At 39.7% G+C, this 22,232-nt stretch overlaps 1 protein-coding gene across 2 annotated transcripts; it reads left to right on the top strand.

Moving 5' to 3' along the window:
* The first annotated feature begins 8,826 nt into the window (after window positions 1–8,826).
* LOC146713519 (uncharacterized) lies at window positions 8,827–19,372 on the top strand. Of its 2 annotated transcripts, none has more exons than XM_085448537.1 (8): window positions 8,827–9,067; window positions 9,327–9,371; window positions 9,572–9,841; window positions 9,927–10,187; window positions 10,433–10,576; window positions 10,756–10,794; window positions 13,777–13,842; window positions 14,630–19,372. In XM_085448537.1, exons 1-8 carry the CDS (start codon window positions 9,037–9,039, stop codon window positions 14,764–14,766), a joined length of 993 nt encoding a protein of 330 aa, XP_085304663.1. In that variant the 5' UTR covers window positions 8,827–9,036; the 3' UTR covers window positions 14,767–19,372. The 2 variants fall into 2 exon arrangements, with proteins under 2 accessions (XP_085304663.1, XP_085304652.1); XM_085448526.1 differs by having other exon boundaries at window positions 8,975–9,067; window positions 14,633–19,372.
* The last annotated feature ends 2,860 nt before the right edge of the window (window positions 19,373–22,232 follow it).

Raw genomic sequence — 22,232 nt, 5'->3', positions numbered from 1 at the left:
GAAGGAGGACAGTGAGGAAGGACACTTAAAAGAAAAAAAATCTCCTGGATCACTTGTTGAGAGAGAATAAAAAGAGAGAACAAAAAAAGACAGCAACATAATAAACACAGCACCATTGCATTAATCTAGATAACAGTAAATAACAATAAATACTAAATATTGAATGTTGTTGTGCAGCACGCAGGATGGACAGCACATAATGTGCTTTGAGGTAGCAGCCAAGAAAGGTGTAGTTTGTGTCTGTTATCACCTTTGTGTAAACCTGTGTGGATCAGCACACTTGTATTCAAAAGGTTTCTCCAAGTAACGATCTGCTAGAGGGTGTAGAGCTCTGTCCCCCAGGGCATGAAGCAGGCATGGAGGAGATCCAGGCCCCAGACATGCAGACTCCCCAGAGTGCAAGAGCCCAAGGAGGACCACCGGAGGGGCATCCTTGCCACCCTCCTGGGAAGAGCTGAGGAGAGCCCCAGATGAGGGGTCACCCAGCAGCCACGGAGCAGAAGCCAGAGGGGACTGCAGTGATGTGCCCGCAGGCTCTGCAGGAAGCCAGCTGTGCCAGAGGGAATTGAGCCACAGGCCCAGAGGCCGGAGGGCCCCTCACACCCTGGAAGAGGACTGAGCCACGGGTGGCAGGCCCCGCCATGTTGCCACTGGGAGTGAGCCGGTACACACCTGAGCGCCCAGCCCTGGACACCAAGAAACACCAACGCACTGACGCCTGAGGGCATCAGCCACTGGCAGGAAGTATGGTGAAGGGAGGTAGGCCTCCACACTTTGGAGTAGAGATGGGTATTGTTTAGGTTTTATCCGATACCGGTGCCAAATCGGTACTCAGTTCACATTTCATTACAGAAATTTAATAACCAACATATAAACATCATTTGTGCAAAGATTTATGTTTTTAAAGTGAAACAGTGAAAAATTACAGCGCTGTCAATGCATGAATATCCAGACGTTGTACAAAAATGTCCAATTTTGGCACACAATTGGACACCATGCCAGTTGAATTTTTCAGGTATTTAAGAGCAGAAATTAATAAATTTTATTAATATACCTAAAAATGATTTTTTTTTTTTAAATACATTTTTGAAGAATTAACCATACATTTACATGATAATGGGCCTTTTCTGCCGTGTGCATGGAGCGCTTAATTGGCCCTTTAAACTCTGAGGGGCTGTAACTTTTGATTCTTTTGGCCAATTTGCATGATTGACGCCTCTTTTTAATTGTTTGAGCCAATAGAATCACAGTAACGAAGCCACCTTCACGTTACTTCAACCAATCAGACGTTCCAAGGCCAAAACCCATGTGGGCCCAAATTTACTGCATGTGACGTCTGTCCAGTCACATGTCTATAGGTGAGGAAATCTGGACGGTAAGCCAATTACTGTCTTTGCGCATTTGCGCCGCTGTGTAGTGATGGCCAAATGAAGCTTTCCGAAGCACTGAAGCTTGTATTGAAAAACGGTTCATTACTCGAAGCTTTTCAACACAGTCCTCTCCGGTGACATCTGGTGGTGAAAATTTTGAAGAGCAGCTTGAATCTGCAAAATAAAACGGACTGCTCAATTATCACTGCTCACTCAAGAGTGGAGTTCTCTCTGATATTGGGCCACCGTTCCGTTGCTTTGAACATGTAATTGGTTTTGTTTTCTCGATTGGGGGGCTGAAAAAAATGTAATGCGTATTTGCGTAATACATTTTGATCAATAAACTTTCCCTATTTAAACATGCACTATGGTGGCCTTTCTTTGCTCATAACTCCTTGATGTTGGTAAATACAATAAGTGAGCAATATATATAATATACATATGAGAATGCACAGCACATTATGGAGTATGCCCCTGCTGTGAAGTCCTGCCTCCATCTACTAAGTTCTATCTTATCTTACTTGTCGTTTAATCACTGGACAGCTGGACAGGTTCATACAAAATATTAGATTAGGCCAATTGTCCTATACATATTTTTGACCTAGGGGTGGGATTGATTGTGAACTGGAAAGGGAAAATGCTTAGGAAGCTGAGTACGGCTGCATCGTCACTGATTTGTAGAATCATTTTGATTCGATACAGGATCCGATTCAATTTGATTGGAATCTGGAAAGTTTTGCCTCAGTCAGAAATATTAAAATTCTGGTCATGTATCAGTATATATCCATAATTTCGTATCTATTAAAAGAAAGCTGACACATGTGAGACTTAATTAGAGATGTAAACAGAGAGTTATGAAACCTGCAGCTGCAGAAGCCAGCGAAAAAAAAAGAGGCAAACACAGCGCGGACCCGACGACGCACCAAAATCTGACTCTGACGCGTCGGGTCCGCGCTCTGTGTTTACGTTTGTATGCAGAATCCGTAAACCTGCTCCCAGTTACTGTTTTAGCTGTATGGTGTTTGACGACATGTTGTGAGGTTTAAGCTGAGATGCTGGCGTTTCAGGCATAATAACATTAATTTACAAATCGACACGGGATTTTAATGAATCAATATCACTTTATTCAATTTAGCATGGATTGTAATCAGAAAAGCGATAATCAAAACCCACCCCTAATCAAGAACTTGCAAAGTAAAAACATGCTCTATGTCAGGTAGCCCTTTTGTTATTTACAGTTAACAAGAGGATTAGTGTTACTGTGCGCTGGCTGAGTCTGTTTCTTTTCTTAGAAATAGTTTCTCCTGCCCTGGAGAAAATCCACTTGCATGGAACAGAAGAGGCTGTGGAGTGCAGGAACTACACTGTAAGTTGGTAGATATGCAGGTATCCCTGGGTCCTGCAGACTATCACCTAAAAACAATAAACAAAATGATTTTCTAAACTGTGTAGCAATGTAATGTACGTATAGTGTCAAATACATTTTTGTAGTCTTCATTAGCTTTAATTCACATGGAAGTGTTCCTAAAGTCATATGCTGTAATGATATTTACATTATGAAAACATGATTTTGGACATTTCAAGTTTTTCACTTCGGCAGATAAAATGAATTGAGCAAAATCAACTCAAAATATTCCCACACGCCAGAACGTCCTCTCTTCCTCGCTGGCTCCATATCTGTCAGTGGAATGATCACCTCGTCGCTATCTGTCACCATCAACACACTCCACGAATCCCGTGGATGATTCACTTCCTTATATCCGTTTGAATCAGGTACCGAAGCAGTTACGTGCGTAATGAAGCTTCGGACGTCACTGGTCACGTGACTTTTGCCAAACGAAGCAAGCCTCGACACAGTGCTTCTGAACCAGTGTGTTGTTTTTTTCGACACACGCTCCGGAGCGTCAGCTTCAAGCGGGCCATCACTACCGCTGTGTGTTTTTGTGGTCTTCTTTTGCAGCTCATTCAGTGAATTTTGGTCAGAGTGTGGTGAAACTTGGTGTTTAGAAGTAGTGATAGCTCTGGAACATAACCAGCCTATCTTTAGCTGGTGACATGAAGTGTGGAGAATTTCTGGTTCGCCTTGTTTGTTTAGCAGACTTGTGCGCATTTACATAACTGCTCGTATAATCATGGCTTGTTTTCATTGAGTTTGGTGGTTGTAGAAATGGTCTCTATGAGAGTTTAGCTTAGATTAAGAGGTTTCTGTGGATACCACACATGTCTGGACTTATATTACTCACTAGTGGTGCAATGGATCAAAAATCTCACGGTTCGGATCGGATCACTGTTTTAAGTCACAGATCGGATCAATTTTCGGATCAGCAAAAAAAGAAAAAATGACAAAAATGTAACATTTACTTATTGAAGTATTTTTTGCCTGTAAAAAACATTCAACTCAAGACTCATTCAACGCAATTATATAAAAACAAATTATGGTACAATATAGGGCAGTATAGAGCTTTGTATCTACCACTCAATTCAATTTTATTTATAAAGCGTCAAATCACAACAACAGTCGCCTCAAGGCAACTGATATTGTAAGGTAGACCCTACAATAATACATACCGCTCATTATGTCACACTCCGCTGTGATATAATGAGCGGTCACGGTCACGTAGCTTTCCGTGTCCTCGGAGGTCTACCCATCTGTAGTTAGGGTAACAGAAGGTGCCTGGAACAGTTCAGCCATAACTTTAAACTTTTCCTGCTCATACATGCTTGGAATGATCTTGCCACTAAAGTGGACGCACAACAGGATATCATAGCGTGGCTCAAGTACGTTCATCATAGTTTAAACCCCTTGTTTTGCACAACAGAATACGGCCTCCCGTCTGCAGCTAAACACCCCAATAGCTTTTGCAATAGCTTTAGCCCGGTTGGATTGGGCAGCATAGGGCTGCTTAAATGCCGTAAACTTCTCTGCTCCTCCACTTGGACCGCCAGCGCTGGCCATAACTATCGCTGGCCATAACTATCGCTGGCCATAACTATCGCTTGATAGACGCGCACCATACCAATGACTGTAGAAAACATGGACGACGCGACACCGCCTCCTCCCATTGTAAAAAAATGAAGCCAATATATCCTGCTTGTGGAGGCTGCCATCTTGCATTTTTGGAGCCAGAGTCTGCGCAGTAGTGACTTGAGGTGGAGCGACTGTGTAACGCCTCCGCCCACACACCTGCTGGACGTTTTTTGCTGGTTTACCGAGACTGATGACTCGTTCAATCAAGGTAAATACAACAATGTGACTGTAATAAAAAAAAAAAAAGACAAACAGCTTATCATCTTATAGTTCTACAACATCTGAAATCACTCTGTTGTTAATTCGTTTGCTAGATTAGCCACAAGCATACGCACTGTGTTGGGGGCTTGTTGCCAGCTAGTTAGTGATGCTACACACCTGTTACTCTAATAGTCTGTGTTATTGAAGGATTCAGGACTCCTTAGGATTTGTTTCCATTTTTAGACAGCGATAAGATCAGCTGCTCACTCCACAGAGGCCCAGAGTTACTGTTAATATCAACAATATAACGCTGTCCTTTGAGATTTTAACATAAGACTGTGAGTGTAATGGATCTATAACAGTTTAAATCTTCAGAGCCCTCTACATCCTGGTAACATGGAAACTTTGAAAACATCAGCAGAACGTTTCAGTAATGTAGTCTAATTTGTTCTTTTCATTTAATAATAGAGTCCATATTATATCAACAGCTACATTCACCCTGGAGAGAAACTAGTGAGGGAGACCATCAGGACCAAGCTGGGTTTCCTGGGTCCAGAGGTTTGGAGAAACTTCTTCCCTTTCTTTCATCACAGCTGTCCTGTGCCAGAAGTTCTGTTGACCCACTGAGAGAGGCTTCATTTAAGAAACAACAGGAACACTGAAGCTCATGGCATTGATCAAGCAGAACTCATGATCTTCACCAGCAGCTCCCTCACAGGGAAATCTTCAGCACTCCTCCGTAGGCCCAAGATGGATAAACCCAGCATTTCATGAACACTGTGATGGAGACCTTTGGTTTGTGTAAAGGGCTCTGGACTCATACACAAAGATATTATATTCAGTCCTGTAGAAAGTTATATATTTAAAAATATATATGATGCTCTCTGGTTACTCTGGTATGAATAACTCTGAATCACTTCATGGTAAATAACACACTATCTGCAAAAAACTGTGAAAGAATTCCAGATGACAAGTTTGTAGTTCAACATACAAGTGACGACCTTTGACTTTCATCAGGTTTTATTTAATTGTGTCAGAGAAAATCTCATATGCTCTTCATGCAGCTGAGTACATCAAGTGTTTAAAATGGAAGGTGTGCAGGTCTGAGATCAGCAGCTCTCTGAAACACCAAACTGAGGTCCTGTTAATGCTGATATAAAGTGACATAGTTACAGGGGTGATTCATTCTTTTGACTTTTTGACTTTAACTTTATCAATTGTCAAGAGATTTATTCTAAAAGACACTTCTTCAGCTGAGAATCAGAGAGTAGAAACACACACGCTGCAGATTTTACTTGCAAGGGCGGTCACAGAGCGCCAGAGTGGGGGCCCTGTGATGTGCGCGCTCTGTTCTTGCAATTGTCTTTATTTATACACAAGAGTAATACAACAGTGAATACATTTGTTCAGTGGAATGTTGATACATGAGCATGTGCGTGCGTGTGCGGTTTGTGGGAAGCAGCTCCTTTTCCTGGTAGGGAGTGAAAACTGCTTGTTCAGCTCTTACTATCGCTGTGGGAAGAAACTGATAAGAAAAGAACAGAACAAGTCTTATAGTGAACAATCAGTCTAAGTAATAAAAAGGTCATCATGCAGTATTCTATCACATGTTAACTTATATCATTAAAAGCTTATACTGACTACTAAGTTCAATTTTCTATTGACATCAATAAAACAGCTGCAGCTTTCACTACAGCACATGTGGTACTTTAACCTTTGTACTGTTTACATCAGTTCATTTTGCAGTTAACATGTGAACATGTTGGATGATCTGTCTGCTGTCACTGGGTGGTGCTGAGGTCTGAATCTGAGGGCAGCTCCTGTAATCACAAAGAGAACAGAACCATCACAAACTGAAATATAAAGTTTATCTCTCCAGTCTGAAATAAAGCTGATTCTTCTGTCCTCACACACTCAGGATCTGAAGTTGTTCTCTTACATTTTTTTCAGTATTACAGTACACTACAGTACTTTAATCCATAGTTCCTGATTAATGAGGAGCTACAAGGTACAAGCTTTTTTTTTTTTAAAGTTACTGTCTTTACAGATGTGTCAAGAGACTAAAAACCTGCTGTTGTTTGCACATATCTCATATTCAGCTCTGCACAGGAGCTGAACCCCGACAGCCGAGTGCTCATCTTAGCTAGGATTGTAGTTACGGATTAGCTTACAAACACATTTAACTTACCGAAAAAGTAAGCAGCAGGGCCTCGGGTCCTTCTTTCGGGTAGTCCAGTTTACTGAAGAACACCTCAGGCTGTCAGGTTAAAACAGTCGGTCGTGTTTTCGTAACATAAACGCTGGCCCTCCTCTCAGAGCCTACGCTCTATCTGCTATTCCCGAACAGAGTTTCTCCATGACTGCAGCTGCCAGTCAAAGCTGCTATGGTAAATGGTAAATGGCCTGTATTTATATAGCGCTTTTACTAGTCCCTAAGGACCCCAAAGCGCTTTACATATCCAGTCATCCACCCATTCACACACACATTCACACACTGGTGATGGCAAGCTACATTGTAGCCACAGCCACCCTGGGGCGCACTGACAGAGGCGAGGCTGCCGGACACTGGCGCCACCGGGCCCTCTGACCACCACCAGTAGGCAACGGGTGAAGTGTCTTGCCCAAGGACACAACGACCGAGACTGTCCAAGCTGGGGCTCGAACCGGCAACCTTCCGATTACAAGGCGAACTCCTAACTCTTGAGCCACGATCGCCCTATGATGACGTTTCACCCCAATTTAACATGGGTGGGAATTAGAATGGAGGAGACCCCTTGGACATCAATCAGCGTGATGAGAACTATTGATAACAAAAGAAAGAATCTTTGGAAAAAAATTATCTGAGGATTATTTATTTATTTTATTATTTTATTGTCCCATCTGCTAACACGGAGCAGGCGGGGTTTATGACCTATACCAGGGGGCGATAGGTTGCACGGTTGCACCGGTATCGATACCGGATACCGGTACCCATCCGTACTTTGGAGGGCCTGAGATGTTCCCAGAAAGGTGAAGTCTGGGATCGACCTGACATATAGACACAGACGAACAGGTGCACACAGGCACAAATGTGCACTCCCACCCCTTATGCACACATCCCCTGTACGTTTGCATGGGTTAATGAAGACCCGTTATTTTAAGAATCAGTTCAGTTCAGTTCTTTTTTATTTCAAACATATACATTCACCAACGTTTCATAAAATCATTCCATACAGTTGTTTGAAAAGGAGTAGGCAGAAGTATATACTTATTTAGCCCTACCCCCTCAGGTTTACATCCTCATCATCTAAATTTGAACAACAAAAACGTATACAATGCCTTCATCTTAGAACATAACATCTCAAAAAAATATTTTCACATGTTCAACTAAAACTCTATTTAGATTTGCTAATTTGCAGAAGAAAATAAACATGAGTTTGACTGCTGTCTTGGGTTAATGCCACCATGCTGTCAAAGAAGAGCTGACATTGATGCTATTAAACCATTCATGTCGCTTGATGTTTGAGCTGATAAATGGTAAGTCTGAAATCTCTAGATTATTGCATATTGCCTGTTCTACATCTAGCCAAGGCTCATCTAAGGGGGTATGACATGAACGGAAGCCTGTTGGCTAAGAAGTAGTGTTGAAAGTTAGGCAGATCTAGTCCTCCTTTATATTTGGTCCTTTGTAGCTGAACGCGGGGGTTTGTCTTTCCAAAGGAAGAAATATATGAATTCAGAGATCTGAACCAATCTTGTGATGGTTCGTTCGGGGTCATTGAAAATAAATAGTTTATTTTTGGCAAGACCATCATTTTTATAGCAGTGCTCCTTCCCATCACTGATATGGGTAGAGATTAACATCTAGCCAGATCACCTTCTACTTTCTTTAGAAGTGGGATGTGGTTTAACTTTGTTAAATCTGCAAGCTTAGGAGAGATATTAATACCTAAGTATTTAATATTTCCAGGTTGAAGTGGGGTAGAAGAAGAATTATGGAAGGAGCAAAAAATTGGAAGAACTGTAGATTTTGACCAGTGAATTGAATAATCTGAAACTCTTGTGTTTGCCTCTGTGTCAGACTGTGAGAACACAGCTCTGTTATTGATGCTGGTGTCCCACCAGTTTAATATCTGTACAACTACACGGTGCAAAATATTCATTTAGTCAGTGCTTTGTTATTGGTGATCAGTTCAAATGACTTAAAGCAACTTGAGCTTTTTTTAGTGCTACCATGGAAATTTAGTTATAAACTGTTACTGTGACTGGCTAGGCCATCACTGGTATAATGAAAGCATAAAAACCGTTAAATGGCTACAAATAGATTTGAAAGCATCAGTATGTGCTCTGTCTCACCTACCACAGCAACAGCTCTGCTTCTCTGAAAACTATTTTCACATAGTTGATTCACAAAGGTCATACAGGAAGCATCTATTGGTTGGTCTCCGGCAAGACATCATGGAGGTCAGAGCTCTGTGCATCAGACTGTGTAAGTACTGCCTCAGTTTATACATTAAAATTAAACTATAAAGAGTTTGTTAAGGTTAACAATGTTGTTAAAAGACTGTGGTTATTTAAATCTTTCATGTAGCAGAAACCTGGTGACACCTTAGAAATAACAAGTACAAAGTAATGTTTCTATTCAACAACTTAACAAGGAATAGCACTATTAACTCTAAGAGTTGGCAACTCTAAAGATGTCTGAAAATGTGGGTACATCTTATAGTAACTACTTTTGGTCTTTTTAGTGATGACTGTGCTGATTCTGCTGTGTGCACATGCTCAGAAAGTTGGTGAGTAATATCTGTTTACTTATTTATCATTTTGTGATTGGAGGAAAAGATGGTTTATTTAAACACCAAAAAGAACATTTTGGTGAATCACCACTCTCTACCTCTACATTTTATTGGCTATCACATTTCAATGGGAATCTGTTATTTTAGCAATAAACTGAATGTTTGTTTTGTTTTGTTTTTTGTCATTTTTTTCTCAGATGCAGTTTCTCTTCATATTGTTCCAAACAAATCCCAGTTTTTTGAATATGAGTCAGTTAATTTTTACTGTGAGGAGCCTTCTCATGGAGATGTGTTATATAAGATGACAGAGGAAGCAAAGCAATGCAACCAAACCAGTGGGAAAACAACAGTAACGACAACAGGCTCAAAGTGCACCATTCATTCTCTTTATGCACGTGACAGTGGAGAATACTGGTGTGGGACAGCAGGAGGGAAGAGAAGCAACAATATCTACATTACTGTCACTGGTATGATTGAAAAAAGGCAGTAATATTTTGTCACAAACAAACACAAGTTCAACATTTTCTAAAATTTAACTCACTTGTTGTTCAGCTGGTTCTGTGATCCTGGAGAGTCCTGCTGTTCCTGTGATGGAGGGAGAAGCTGTGACTCTACGCTGCAGAAACAAGATCCCTTCCTCCAGCATCGCAGCTGATTTCTACAAATATGGGCGTCACATAGGGAGCAGCTCAAGAGGAAACTTGACCATCAACAGAGTTTCCAAGTCTGATGACGGACTTTACAAGTGCAAAATCTCAGGAGGTGGAGAATCCCCAGAGAGCTGGCTGTCTGTCTCTGCGCCATGTCTCACAGGTGAGAAACAGCAATTTTTCTAAATATTTATACAAACGTGTGATACAAATATTTGCCTTTTCTCTTTTTTGTTTTTTCTGAAAGAGGCTTAAAGCAAAGCTGTGAAATTTGTGCAGTTAATTAATCGGTTATTTAAGAAGGTTATTTGAAATTTTTTAGAGGAGTTGATTACAAGATTTGTAACATTTTAAACATTAAGTGTGAAGAAGCAAAATTAACATTTCATCTTTCTTCATACGCTCAAGATATAAATCCAACAACTAATCAAGATGGTTGCAAAGAGAAGTGCCACTATGCAGATTCAACACCTTGGATCATTGCAACTATTTTACTGAGTACTCTGGTTGTGGTGGTGGGACTCTATCTTATCGGCAAAGATATCTACAGAGGTAAAGTAAATATACACACACACACACACACACACACACACACACACACACACACACATACATATATATATATATATATATATATATATATATATATATATATACACACAAACTTTTTTTAACTTTTTTTATTTATTTATTTATTTTACTTTTTTTTACTTTTTTTTTTTTTACTGCAGGCTCAAAAAGGGATCAAATGGGACAGAACACAGAACACAGTAAGAAATGCCTTTACGATTAAGGTGCACTAGCCAGCCTCCCTTCAAAACCAAAGTTATATTAAGTTTCTCATAAGAAACCTTTTTTTTATAGATAGGCATCACATTTGAAAACAGGCATGTTTGAATGTTCACTTCCTGGAATTGCACCTCAGATAAGGTATCTAATGTGAAGGTCATGATCTAGCTAATGCAAGTCAGAATAGTTTTGCTTGTTTTATAACCTGAGACATGCCTTTGGTTTTCACTTGAACTTTCACTTGAAATAATTTCTGGAATTTTGTACATACTTAAAAATTTTTATCGTATTTTTTGCACAATAAGGCGCACTTAAAAATCTTTGAATCTTCTCAAAAATCAAAAAACAGTGCACCTTATTATCCAGTGCACCTTATGTATTAAGTCTGGTTGTGTGTACTGACCTTGAACCAATTTTATGTGGTACACGGTGCTAAAAAATCTGTCAAAAAAAAATGTTTTAGTACGGCTTTGGTAAGCTACTAAGCCGCACCGCTTGATGGATTGTCGGAGCAACAGCTACTGTAGTCAGGAGCCTCGCGGAGTAATCTCGGTCCAAACTCCACTTCAGGTCAAAGGATCACTGAGAGTTAAAAATTGTCTAAATTCTTTCTTCTTTAATAAAATGATCAGTGTTGCTGCTTTACCAGGTGTAAAAATTAAGTTTATCATCCAGGCATCCATGAAAACAACATTTCTTAACCCTCTGGGGTCGACGGACGTGCCGGCGCGTCAAAATCACATGACCAATTTAAGATAACACGGCTACAATATGCAGCAACTCAGAGTCTCCATTTGAACTTCAAACTTCAAGACTTCAAACTATATAACAGTTGTGAATTGTGTCGATGGGCCATGTTAAAAAAAAAAAAACAGAGTTATGATAAAAAATACACGCAATGTTTATTTTCTGAACAAAACAGTGGCGTTTACAGCGGGAAGAACGGTAAAAACGACGTTTTCTACAGACAGCGCTAGCAAACAGAAAGAAAAAACACCCCTTCCCTTTTGGTGTTAGAGTTTACCATGTCAGCCAATCAAAAAAATGATATGGCAACATGTGATATTTAGTTGTTTAGGGAGAAGGGGAAGTTTTTAGGAGTGACACCCGCGACGGAAAGCGGGCGAGCGAAAGAAAGAAAGAGAGCGAGTTTTCATATGTGAGACAATAGTGACGTTTAGCGTGTTTGGAGGCTGTAGTTAGTGTGTTGTGTAGTTATTGTTTTGTATTGCGTGTCAGTTAGACTGCTGAATTTCACATTTGCTCCAAAAAAGCCATAAAAGGCAGATTGCAGTGTAAACGCTGTTCCCACATGCAAAACTGGACTGATGCACCTCCTGCTGTCAGACCTGCAGGGTTTAGGCCTGTGCTGTTCTCCTCTGTCTTATACTGAACACAAACTATTTTTTTGGACTGCCACAAAACATTTGTGTGCCTTCTTATTTGATGCAGAACACCTGATTGTTCTATAAATAGTTTTAAATGGTTATATAATGGTTACATTTTTAGGTAAATAGTACCATATAACTTTGTTGTTTGCAAAACTTGTGCATAATTTTTAGAAATGTACAATTTCTATTTGCATTTCAAGTTATGAAAATGATTCGTTAAACATGTTTGTGGGTTTTACAGTAAAAAAAACTTTTTTCTACTCGGATTTATATTTTTTGTCTGAATTTAGGTCAACTGTGCTAATATAGTATACCAAAATTAAAAAAATAACTCAAATTTCAGATATTTGCGGTTGTGCTGAAAATAATGATATCAAACAAGGCAAGATAAACATATTTTAAAGGTGAAATATAGAGGTAAAAAATAAGTAGTCAAAAATGGCCGATTATACCCTGGACCCCAGAGGGTTAAATTTAACGGAGTTAGAAGTTAGCAAGAAGTTGGCTCGCTAGTTTCCACCTAAACATGATATATGATGTTCTGACTGAGAGATTTGTGAAACAAATTCAGACATACGGCTCTGCTATCACTTCCAACATAGATGAAGACAGAAAACTAAACAGCAGTGACTTTTGTAGGGTTACTGAAGTTGGGCTAGCGGGTTTATAATGATGTGCTATGTTATCGCTAGCGACACAGCTATGTTAGCATAACATAAACACAGTGAAGCTGGAGGATGAACTCTAACTTTTTTCCACTCCATAAAAGTTAACGTGAGTGTTCCCGATGGTTAGGGACAAATGCAGATGCTGTAAATGGACCAAACTTCAGTCAGGAGAATAACTGAGATAATCCATCAACAATACGAGGTTAGTCATTAATATACTGCAACAACATGGGAATAGAGCAGCTGCAAAAGAATTCAACATTAATGAATCAACGGTACGGAAGTGGAAGAAGCAAGAAGAATGACTTGATTAAAGTTTGACTTATCTGACTGTTTTGTTTCGCTTAATGCACCTTATCGCCTATGGCACGAAAAATATGGCACTTAAAAAGCCCATGAATTAAAAAACAAAACAATACAAAAAAAGCAACAAAACATGAACTTATTTCTGTTTTTCATTTTGCATAAATAGACTAAGGTTTTTTTTTCATGTATTCATTTTAATCAATATGAATGTGTGGGAAAATCTAGATATGTACCTGTTCAATTCCATTTAAAGTACATAATCACAACAATTGTTAGGTATAGACCTGCAATAATACAGAGAAAACTCAAAATTAAATGATGCAATTTGACTTATTTCTGAATGTCTAAATGAAGCATGGTGTGTAGCATTTATGTTGGAGTATTTAGTGTTGTGTTTAGGAATTGTGCATAACTTACAGCTAGCTTGTGCTTAATTGCCATTGTTTCCAACACAACCTCACAACAGGGGTTGTGTTTCTTAATTTGGAATATCAGAAAACATCACACTAGTTCTGTTAAATACAAGAAAAGGCAGACATTTGTTGACATTACTGATGTTTCTGTGGTTATCTGCTCCCTCACTGTTTGTCTCCATCAGATGAAGTTGAATTGTGTCCTAATCCAGTTCATCATTCTTTGGGCCAGGGTGACACTCAACCTCTAGGTGAGAATCATTGTGATATTATAACATAGTCCTGTTTTGTAATAATACGATAATAATACAATAATAATACAATAATAATACAATAAGGCAGTTCAGAAAAATCTGCTTAAAAAGTCAACTGCTGTCTCCCCTAGAAATCTCCTTAACCCCACAGCTGTGTCATCAGTACTACTCATCTTTCAACTCTTCATTATCTTCATAGCTGCCCTCATTTCCTCCTTACTAATCCTCTGCACTTGAAGATTCACTAACTCTCCTCAATCTGCCTCCCACCGCTTTCTCATTTGCTGATCCCTTCCTTTGAATGCTTGCCTACACTTATTTATTCCATCATTAAGACTCATTGTCTTCTTTTGTCTGTCCAGCAAACACTTTCTTGACATTTTACCTAACAGACCATGTTTCACCATAACCATTTTCATCGTAAAAAAAAAATCCTTTTACCAAATACTGCAAATAAATTACCACTTTATTGATAGCATAGTATCACATTGTTGCTGGTTTTGTTACTTAGGCATTGTTACACGTTTTGCTTCTGTTGATTACCCTATTATATAAATTTCAGTTTGACATTATTCAGCTAAAATCCAACAGTGCATTTTTGTATTCCTTTCTAATAATTATGTTGTAATTACATTGTTCTTCCTCTTTGTTGCATCTATTATTACAATTATTACAAAATATAAACAATGTTATTGCTGAGATGTGATAAAACGCGTTGCAAATAAGTGTTTAAATTACATACAGTTTTTCTAATCAACATATTCAATTCTATTTCTCTTCAAAGCAGAAACAGCAAAACCCACTGTTGCATACATGGCTTCACCAGGTATCTGCCAACCTGTGGCAGAGGATACTTGCTATTCTACAATAATAATAAAAAAAAAAACATGCTCATCAATGAGTGAGACTGAAAACAAGTAACAAGTTACTCAGAATTATCCGGTATTGTATATCATGTATTATTTTGCAGTCAGTTAAAACTGTGTGTTCTCAAGTTCTTTCTGTATTGCAGGTCTGTGTATAATGATACATAAACATTCGACAATTATTATAAATGAGAGAACAAATTTACTTCAGATTTGGTGTTAATTCCCTAAATAGTGTTAATTCACTAATTAAATGTAAGTCATTTGAATTCCAAATGTTAAAGTTGATCACATGCTCAATTATCTGCATGTCATTTTTTCTAGCTTTCTTTCTCAGTTACAAATGAGGCCCAGTGAAGTAATGATCTAAGATCTAGACTTAAAAACTGAGGTGGCCGAGCTCTTCCAGTTGTTGCCGTTAAATGTCTGGAAGGCATTACCACTTTATGTTAGAACTACCCAAACTGATTCTCCACGACTTTTAAGTCTTTGGTCTTTGATTTGAGCTAAACTTTAAGATATTGTATTTTTTTTCTTTTTATCATTATTATTATTTCTTTACTTGTTCAACATAGGGTGAACATGTTATCCATGGACATGTAGTATGTGTAGTGTTTTATTTTAGTTTAGTTTAATCATTACATGATGGGATTAAAAAATGAACTGAATTTTCTTTGTTTCAGATGCACTTTCTTTTTGAATTGTTCCAAACAGATTACAGTTCTTTGAATACAGCAACATTTTATTGTGAAGGGGTCCTTTGTTGAGCATAAAATGGAAAATAGACTGCTGTAGCAAAATTATTAAGTCAGCATAAGAAGGATCATTCTGCATCTTTAAACATATTTGTACATTATTTTATGATTAACCTTAATAAAAGTTGATATAAATTTAAATATTTTAACCCTTTAAGACCTACCATAGAACCAAGTCCGCCAGAGCTTATATTATATTTTTACATGGTGTGGAGCCATTTTTGGGAGCATTTCAAGTTGCTATACATCAATACAACAATTATACCCCAGATTTTAATAATATGTCTGCATTAAGTGCATAGTAATTACATAAATTGCAAAAAAGTGCAATAAACTACAAAAAAATTGAAAATCGTTTTTGCTTTTTTAACATATATTTCTAGTTAGAGAAATTTAAGAGGCTTATCCCTCAAAACTGTACATACAAAAAAGTTGCACAAAATAGTTTCCTACCACAGGAAATTTATTTTGAGTGTCTTCATAGTTTTATTTTTGAAATACACCAATTTTTATACACTGCAGGAAAAATGAAAATAAATATTATACTGCAAATTTGCAAAAAAGCAGCATGTGCATCAAAATAAACTATTTCCAGCAGTGCAATTTGAGTCCTAAGCATCCCAGAAACGACACAGAAAGTCATAAAGTCAAAGATAACTTTTAAAAGCACCAGTATAGGCCCTGTGGCCCTGATGGTAAAAAAAACTACATTTCCGCGAAAATGACGTCACTTCCGGTTTCGGGCAGGTAATGGCGGAAATGCTAAAGTTCGCGCTGACGTCTATTCCAACGTAGGAAGTGTTATGAACAGCTGATCGGATCGGCAAAGCGTGTTTCTGGAATATTATGTTTTTGTTCCTGCAAGCGCTTTTTATGCAGTTTTTGCAAAGCTTTATGTGGAAGGAAACTGTGACCTAGGACAAGCTGATGGCATAAGATGTAAGTACAACTCCTCTGGTTTCATATGCAAAAAAATTTATTGTGCTAGCTTACGTGGTTGCAGAGCTACTGGGATTTAAAAATAGTTACGCAAAACAGAGCGTGCCCGCTCCGACCGGCTCTAAAGGGTTAAATGCAGACTCGATGTACTGAACTACTGATGTTCAAGATCAGTATCAAAATGGGCAAGGAAGATACAGTTTGACTTTGCTCACTGACAATATGGCGAGATACCTCTGGTTTCAGAGCAGCATTAATGTGGAGTCAATGAGTCTTAACTACACATATTCAGTATTAGCTTAGTTAAAAAAAAATGACATGCAACAAATCCATCCGCTGAAATTGTGACTTAGTCATGACTATAGTGAACAGTAAACATCATCGCTGATGTTACTGTAGTTACCTCTCTGTGTCTTTCCAAAACAAGATGAATCTGGACTGTCCTCTAGATCCATAACTAAACTTTAAACCTGTGTGACACTCAACCGTGATTAAAAAATATTTTAATAGTAACATTTATATTACGCAACATTAGAAACTTTGCCAAGTACTTTTGCAACAAAGGTGAGTGTTTTATTAAGCAAAAATGTGGCATCCAACTGATTTAGTTCAGCCTGTTGTCACAGCAGAACCAGGAACCATCGCAGAGATCCCCTCAGCGGGTCCCTACCAACCCATAGCAGAAAATCATTGATTGACGCACAACAGATGCTCTGAAAATTAGATGTTTAACACTTAGACCCCCGGAGAGCACTCATTTTGGTTTTCTACCTTAGACCCCCGCGGAAAAAGGGCCACGTGTCAGGTCAAAAACAGATGCAAAAAAAATCAGGCCACTGTGCGATGTGTTCACTGCTACAGGTACACATGTGGTAAATGCAGACGACAGATACCGTGGCAGTGCCAGGATTGTGAGTGATTGCTGAAAATGTTGAAATGTACTCACTCACTTTTTATCATTATTTGTAAATATGTGTACAAATGGTTGGTTTTTTGTACTGTTTTCATCAATAAATGTCAGCAACAAAGGACATACAAAGGACATGTGTTGATTTCTCCCTAAGATGGCAAACTGAAACACTCCACTCCCCCACCCCCTCAATCACTCACCCCCACTCCCCTCCCTCCAGAATTCCTAGGTAACAACCTAATATACATATGAATGACTAGCCAATTTAGCTTCCACTTCCAGCATTTGACTGCTCTCCGGCTTTTAAAGGTAGAACGGTAGAAGCCTGGCAATCCCAGTGTTAACATCAAGAGCATGTCTGTGTGTGATATGCTGAAAAGCAAATAGCTTAGTTCTTTTTGTTCTGTACTTCCTTTATGCCTCACAGTAAGCAGAGAGAGAACTGACTGATGACATAAGGAAGAGTGAAAACAATGAAGTCATCCAGATTCATCCAGCTTGTACTTGAACAAGCTGTACAGTACGTTTTCAGATCAGGTTTGGTGTGCATGTCTATAAATTGATATAGCTTGTGTGCATTCAGTTAGCTACAGCTGCAAGCCAGACCCATGTGGTTCTTAGTATATATAAAGTTTGAATACTAACAAAAGCAAATGTTTGTTATTTATATGTTGAACTTAACTTGATGGAACTTGTTTGATTGTCTTTGTGTTTTTACAAGTGTATGAATGCTGTTACAAGAAAAGAGCTGCACTGGCTTTCAAAGACACTCACTTTGGTTAACTCTTAATCTTAAAGTATTTTTAAAATTTTTTTTTCTTCGAAACAGAAACACCGAGCTTATGGTGAGCAGTCAATTGTACCTCTGAAGAATGTCTGTAGCTGAAATATGGTTGATTGCCAATATGGTTAATTGAAAAAGTGGTGTCTTGTTTAATGCTGCAGCCACATCTATTCAATAAAGCCAAAGACTTTCTATATGTGTTTGGTCTGAGTGTGTGAAAGCAAAAGACAGAAGCTCAGTAGGTATTAGTGCTTTCACTGTGAATTAACTCACTCTGTCATGTGATGCATGATGCTCCGACGTTCTGAGGTCACTACCTCGGTTATACAATGTCACAAGTTTTGTGAGGCGCTTTTGTGATTTTTAATTACATTTTTTATTTAATTACATTTTTTATTCCTCCCTGATATCCTCCAAATCTGCTGACAGTCACTGGGTGAGGCAGTGGCCATCATTGTGGTACAATTTATGCTATATTTAAAAAGAGGGGCTCATATTAGGAAGAAGAAAAGCGAACAGAATATTTAGGACTGTCAGGACCTTCAGTTTAAGCACTGTTGTCTTTGATTGTTGTTTATGATGCTCAACACAAGGCCCCGAAGATGAAGTCATGTCGAGTAATTTGTGATTCTGTATTTGGACATTAGAACTGCTTTGAAATTCACATGAGTTGTTTGCACTAAAGAATAAACCACTATCATTTCATCCGGTAATCATTTCAATGCCAGCTGTGGTCTCAAGGCTGGAGCTGAACAAACTCTCCCTGATAACAGACTGTGTTTAGACTGTTCCTTCCTATCCTACGCAAGGCCACCTGGGTTGGCTGGAAGACGTTTACTTAGCCTGGCAGGGCAAAGGACACTGTCTTAGTGTGTTTCTATAGTGTATTAAGAGTTTTTCATGTGCTATGCGCTGAGGTTTTTTTTCTGTTCTCAAACTGATCTCCCTGTTGGATTTCAGTCTGGGGTAGTTCTTTTTTCTCCTTGTCCTTCCTGATTTTGTGCATTTTTCCATTGTTTGGTTACGGGTTGCTGCTCGTGCAGCTGACCGGCCACCTACCGTGCCTGACCTGTCTCTCCAATGTGATGTTTGTGTATTGTATGTACGGTCGGCAAGGTCAGTCTCTTAATTGCCCCTTGGGGATAAATAAAGTCTTCTGAATCTGTTAAGACCTACATGTTGAAAATATGAGCTTATCCTGTTATGTTTGTGTGATATATATTTAGAAGCTGGTCCACTTAAATAATTCCTTTAAATAAATGTGTTTATTTGATGAAGTGGTTAATGTGTTTTTCTTCTTTCTTTCGTTTTCAAGCTTATATACATGATAATTATCTTTCTTTTAGAAATATAAATATTTAGCTTTAGGCTTGATAATAAAGTGCCTCTTCCTATGACCTTCCCCATGGTGCTGATCAAAAGCTAGAATGATGCTATTGAGAGAGACAGAGAGCGGGGGAGAGAGAGAGAGAGAGAGAGAGAGAGCGGGAGAGAGAGAGAGAGAGCGGGAGAGAGAGAGAGAGAGCGGGAGAGAGAGAGAGACAGACAGACAGAGAGAGACAGACAGACAGAGAGAGACAGACAGACAGAGAGAGACAGACAGACACAGAGACTTTCCACACAAATTTATTTACACCGAATTAAAACAAACAAAAAACACAAAAATGCTACCACATAATCACAACATTCATTGTACACTAACCATTACCTAAGGTACCCAGCACACACACTTAAAAGTTAAGCACAAATGTCCCATCTGCTCCTACTGAACACAAAACCCTTACAATGCCCCACATAGTTTCAAAGGAGTCCAGACTATTAGTCAGAGTAAAAAGCATGCTCTACTCTCAGACGGGATGCCAACAGGCCCTTTAGACTTTGCACAACATCAGTCCAACCCTGACCTAGCAACTGGTTCTTCCTAGTCTCCCATATTGCCAGCTTAGCTGTGCCAAAAAAAAATTGATCAGAACCAAGGTCCGTCTTTTCTGCACTGAATACCTAGGGCCAAAAACAAACAAAGGTACACAGAAAGTCTCCCCTAAAGATTCCACCCACTCCTGCAACAAAGAAAATAAACCCACTAGCCGCAGACAAGAGACCACTAAGTGCTCCAACGTCTCCCTCTCTGAACAAAAAGGACAACCCTCCCCAGTGCTTGGGTCCAGGTGGGCTCTGTGTCTGTTCGTGGCTATTGCTCCATATACAATCCTCCACTGGAGGTCAGCCATCCGTTTTTCAACAGGAGGCTTATACAGGAACCTCCACCTGCCTTTAGGGGTAGAATCCGAAGCAAAAAACTCAGTCCATTTTGACTCCCTGATTCCAAACCAGAGAGCGGAAATTCAGCACCTTAACACAGCATAAATAAAGCTGCTTCTTGCCACAAGAGCTGAAACTATCCAGCACTGGTGTCCCCAGGGAGAGCAGCATGCCACTCCCCTCAGGCTGCTCCTCAAAGGCAGGACTGACCATCAATGAAGGGAAAACATATTGTCATGTTTCGGCTGTGTGGCAGGCAGGGATTGGACCCAAACGCAAACTCATGGGGACAGAACTTGAACTCAAAAGCACAGCGTTATTACTGGAAAATAGAACACAAGCAATACAAAACTAAACTGGGAAAAGCTAATTATAATGCATACCAGAAGAAACGGGCAGAATCACACACAGGATGAGGGACAACACGACACTGACTCAGAGAAACACAGGGTTTAAATACACTGGGAAGTAACGAGGGGAATGAGACACAGAAGGAGGGCACAGCTGGGAGAAATCAGGACTGACGAGACAAGCAAAGCAGGACGCATTCACATAAGACACGGACCTTCAAAGTAAAACAGGAAGGATCACACAGAGACGCAAACTTGACACAGTGGAGACAGCAACTAAGAAACACAGAGACATAAACCATAAGGCAGAGGACTCTAAGAACCGAAAGACACAGAGGGAAACTCAAACATGTAGAGACAGACTTACACAGAACAGAGGGGACACAGAGAAACATGAAGGGCAAGGGATTGAAACTAGAAACAATAGAATAACTCACACAAGTACAATAATACAAAAATCACAAAGAACTAAAAACGCTGGGTCAGGAGACCCAGGACCCTGACACATATTCGCTGTCATCAGCCCATTGATCAGCTAGAACACGATCTCCAGCAAAGTCTCTCAGTGATGGCGATAGAGAGTGCCAAACTTCCTCCATAATTCTCTCCAGCACTCTGTAGGACTTAATCCCTGTGACACCACCAAGTGCACCCATAGACATCCTTGTAAGATGACCCAGTTTGACAACGCCAGCCTCCACAAACTTGGTCCTTATTGTAGCAGAATAAAATACAGTGCTGGGAAAAAAGTCATTAAAAAACAGTGGCTCCTCAAAAAGCCACATCCCAGGTCTGGGGTCGGGAGTACGTGCGACCTTCAGCACCCGCCAGGCGTTAACCACCGAGCTGTAAAATGGCACAAGTCCAGACAGATCCACTTGATCCAACTTCAGAAGAAAGAGGTGTTTATCCAATCCAAGCCGGCCCGCTCTCCTAAGCAGCAACTGAGCAGAAGTCATCCAGCTGTGACCACAGACACACAGCAGCCTCTGTACCATCTGTAGTCTATGTTGCTGTTCTGGACAAAACATCTATTAGGCCTTGACCCCCTCCGCCACAGGAAGATACAGGCCCGCCGCACAAAGCCAATGCTGTCCCGACCAGACAAACTTCACCAGAAGCCACTGCACCTCTTCCAGCAGACCGGGTGGTGGCACTAAAACAAGTAATGTGTGCCATAAAGATGAGGCAACTAGATTGTTAGCTACTAGAACTCTACCCCTGTAGGACAGGTAGGAGAGCAACCGGTTCCATTTAGACAGCTCAGCCTCCACCTTTTCCCGCACTCCCTCCCAGTTCTGCTTCACAAAGTCATCACTCCCCAAGTAAACCCCAAGACTTTTAATGCCCCTTTGACCCAGCAAAGGTTCCCAGGAAGCTTGGGAATACTCGACAAATTCCACTGCCCCACCAAACAGGCCTCACTCTTACCCCAATTAACCCTAGCTGAGGAAGCGTTTCCATACAAAACCAGACATTCCTGCAATTCCTGCACATCCTTTTGATCCATAATAAAAACAT

The sequence above is a fragment of the Copadichromis virginalis genome, linkage group LG3 (genome assembly GCF_057382275.1).
Source record: "Copadichromis virginalis isolate Kocher_CV1m ecotype Utaka linkage group LG3, C_Virginalis_male_GT1.1, whole genome shotgun sequence".
NCBI lineage: Eukaryota > Metazoa > Chordata > Actinopteri > Cichliformes > Cichlidae > Copadichromis > Copadichromis virginalis.
The sequence above is the reverse complement of the archived record's forward strand: the minus strand, read 5'-3'. Positions and strand labels throughout refer to the sequence as shown.

Coding starts and splice junctions, on each gene's coding strand:
- LOC146713519 (XM_085448537.1), top strand. CDS start 9,037: ATGGAGGTCAGAGCTCTGTGCATCAGACTGT. Junction 9,842..9,926: donor TATCTACATTACTGTCACTG/GTATGATTGAAA, acceptor CTTGTTGTTCAG/CTGGTTCTGTGATCCTGGAG. Junction 13,843..14,629: donor GGGTGACACTCAACCTCTAG/GTGAGAATCATT, acceptor TTCTCTTCAAAG/CAGAAACAGCAAAACCCACT.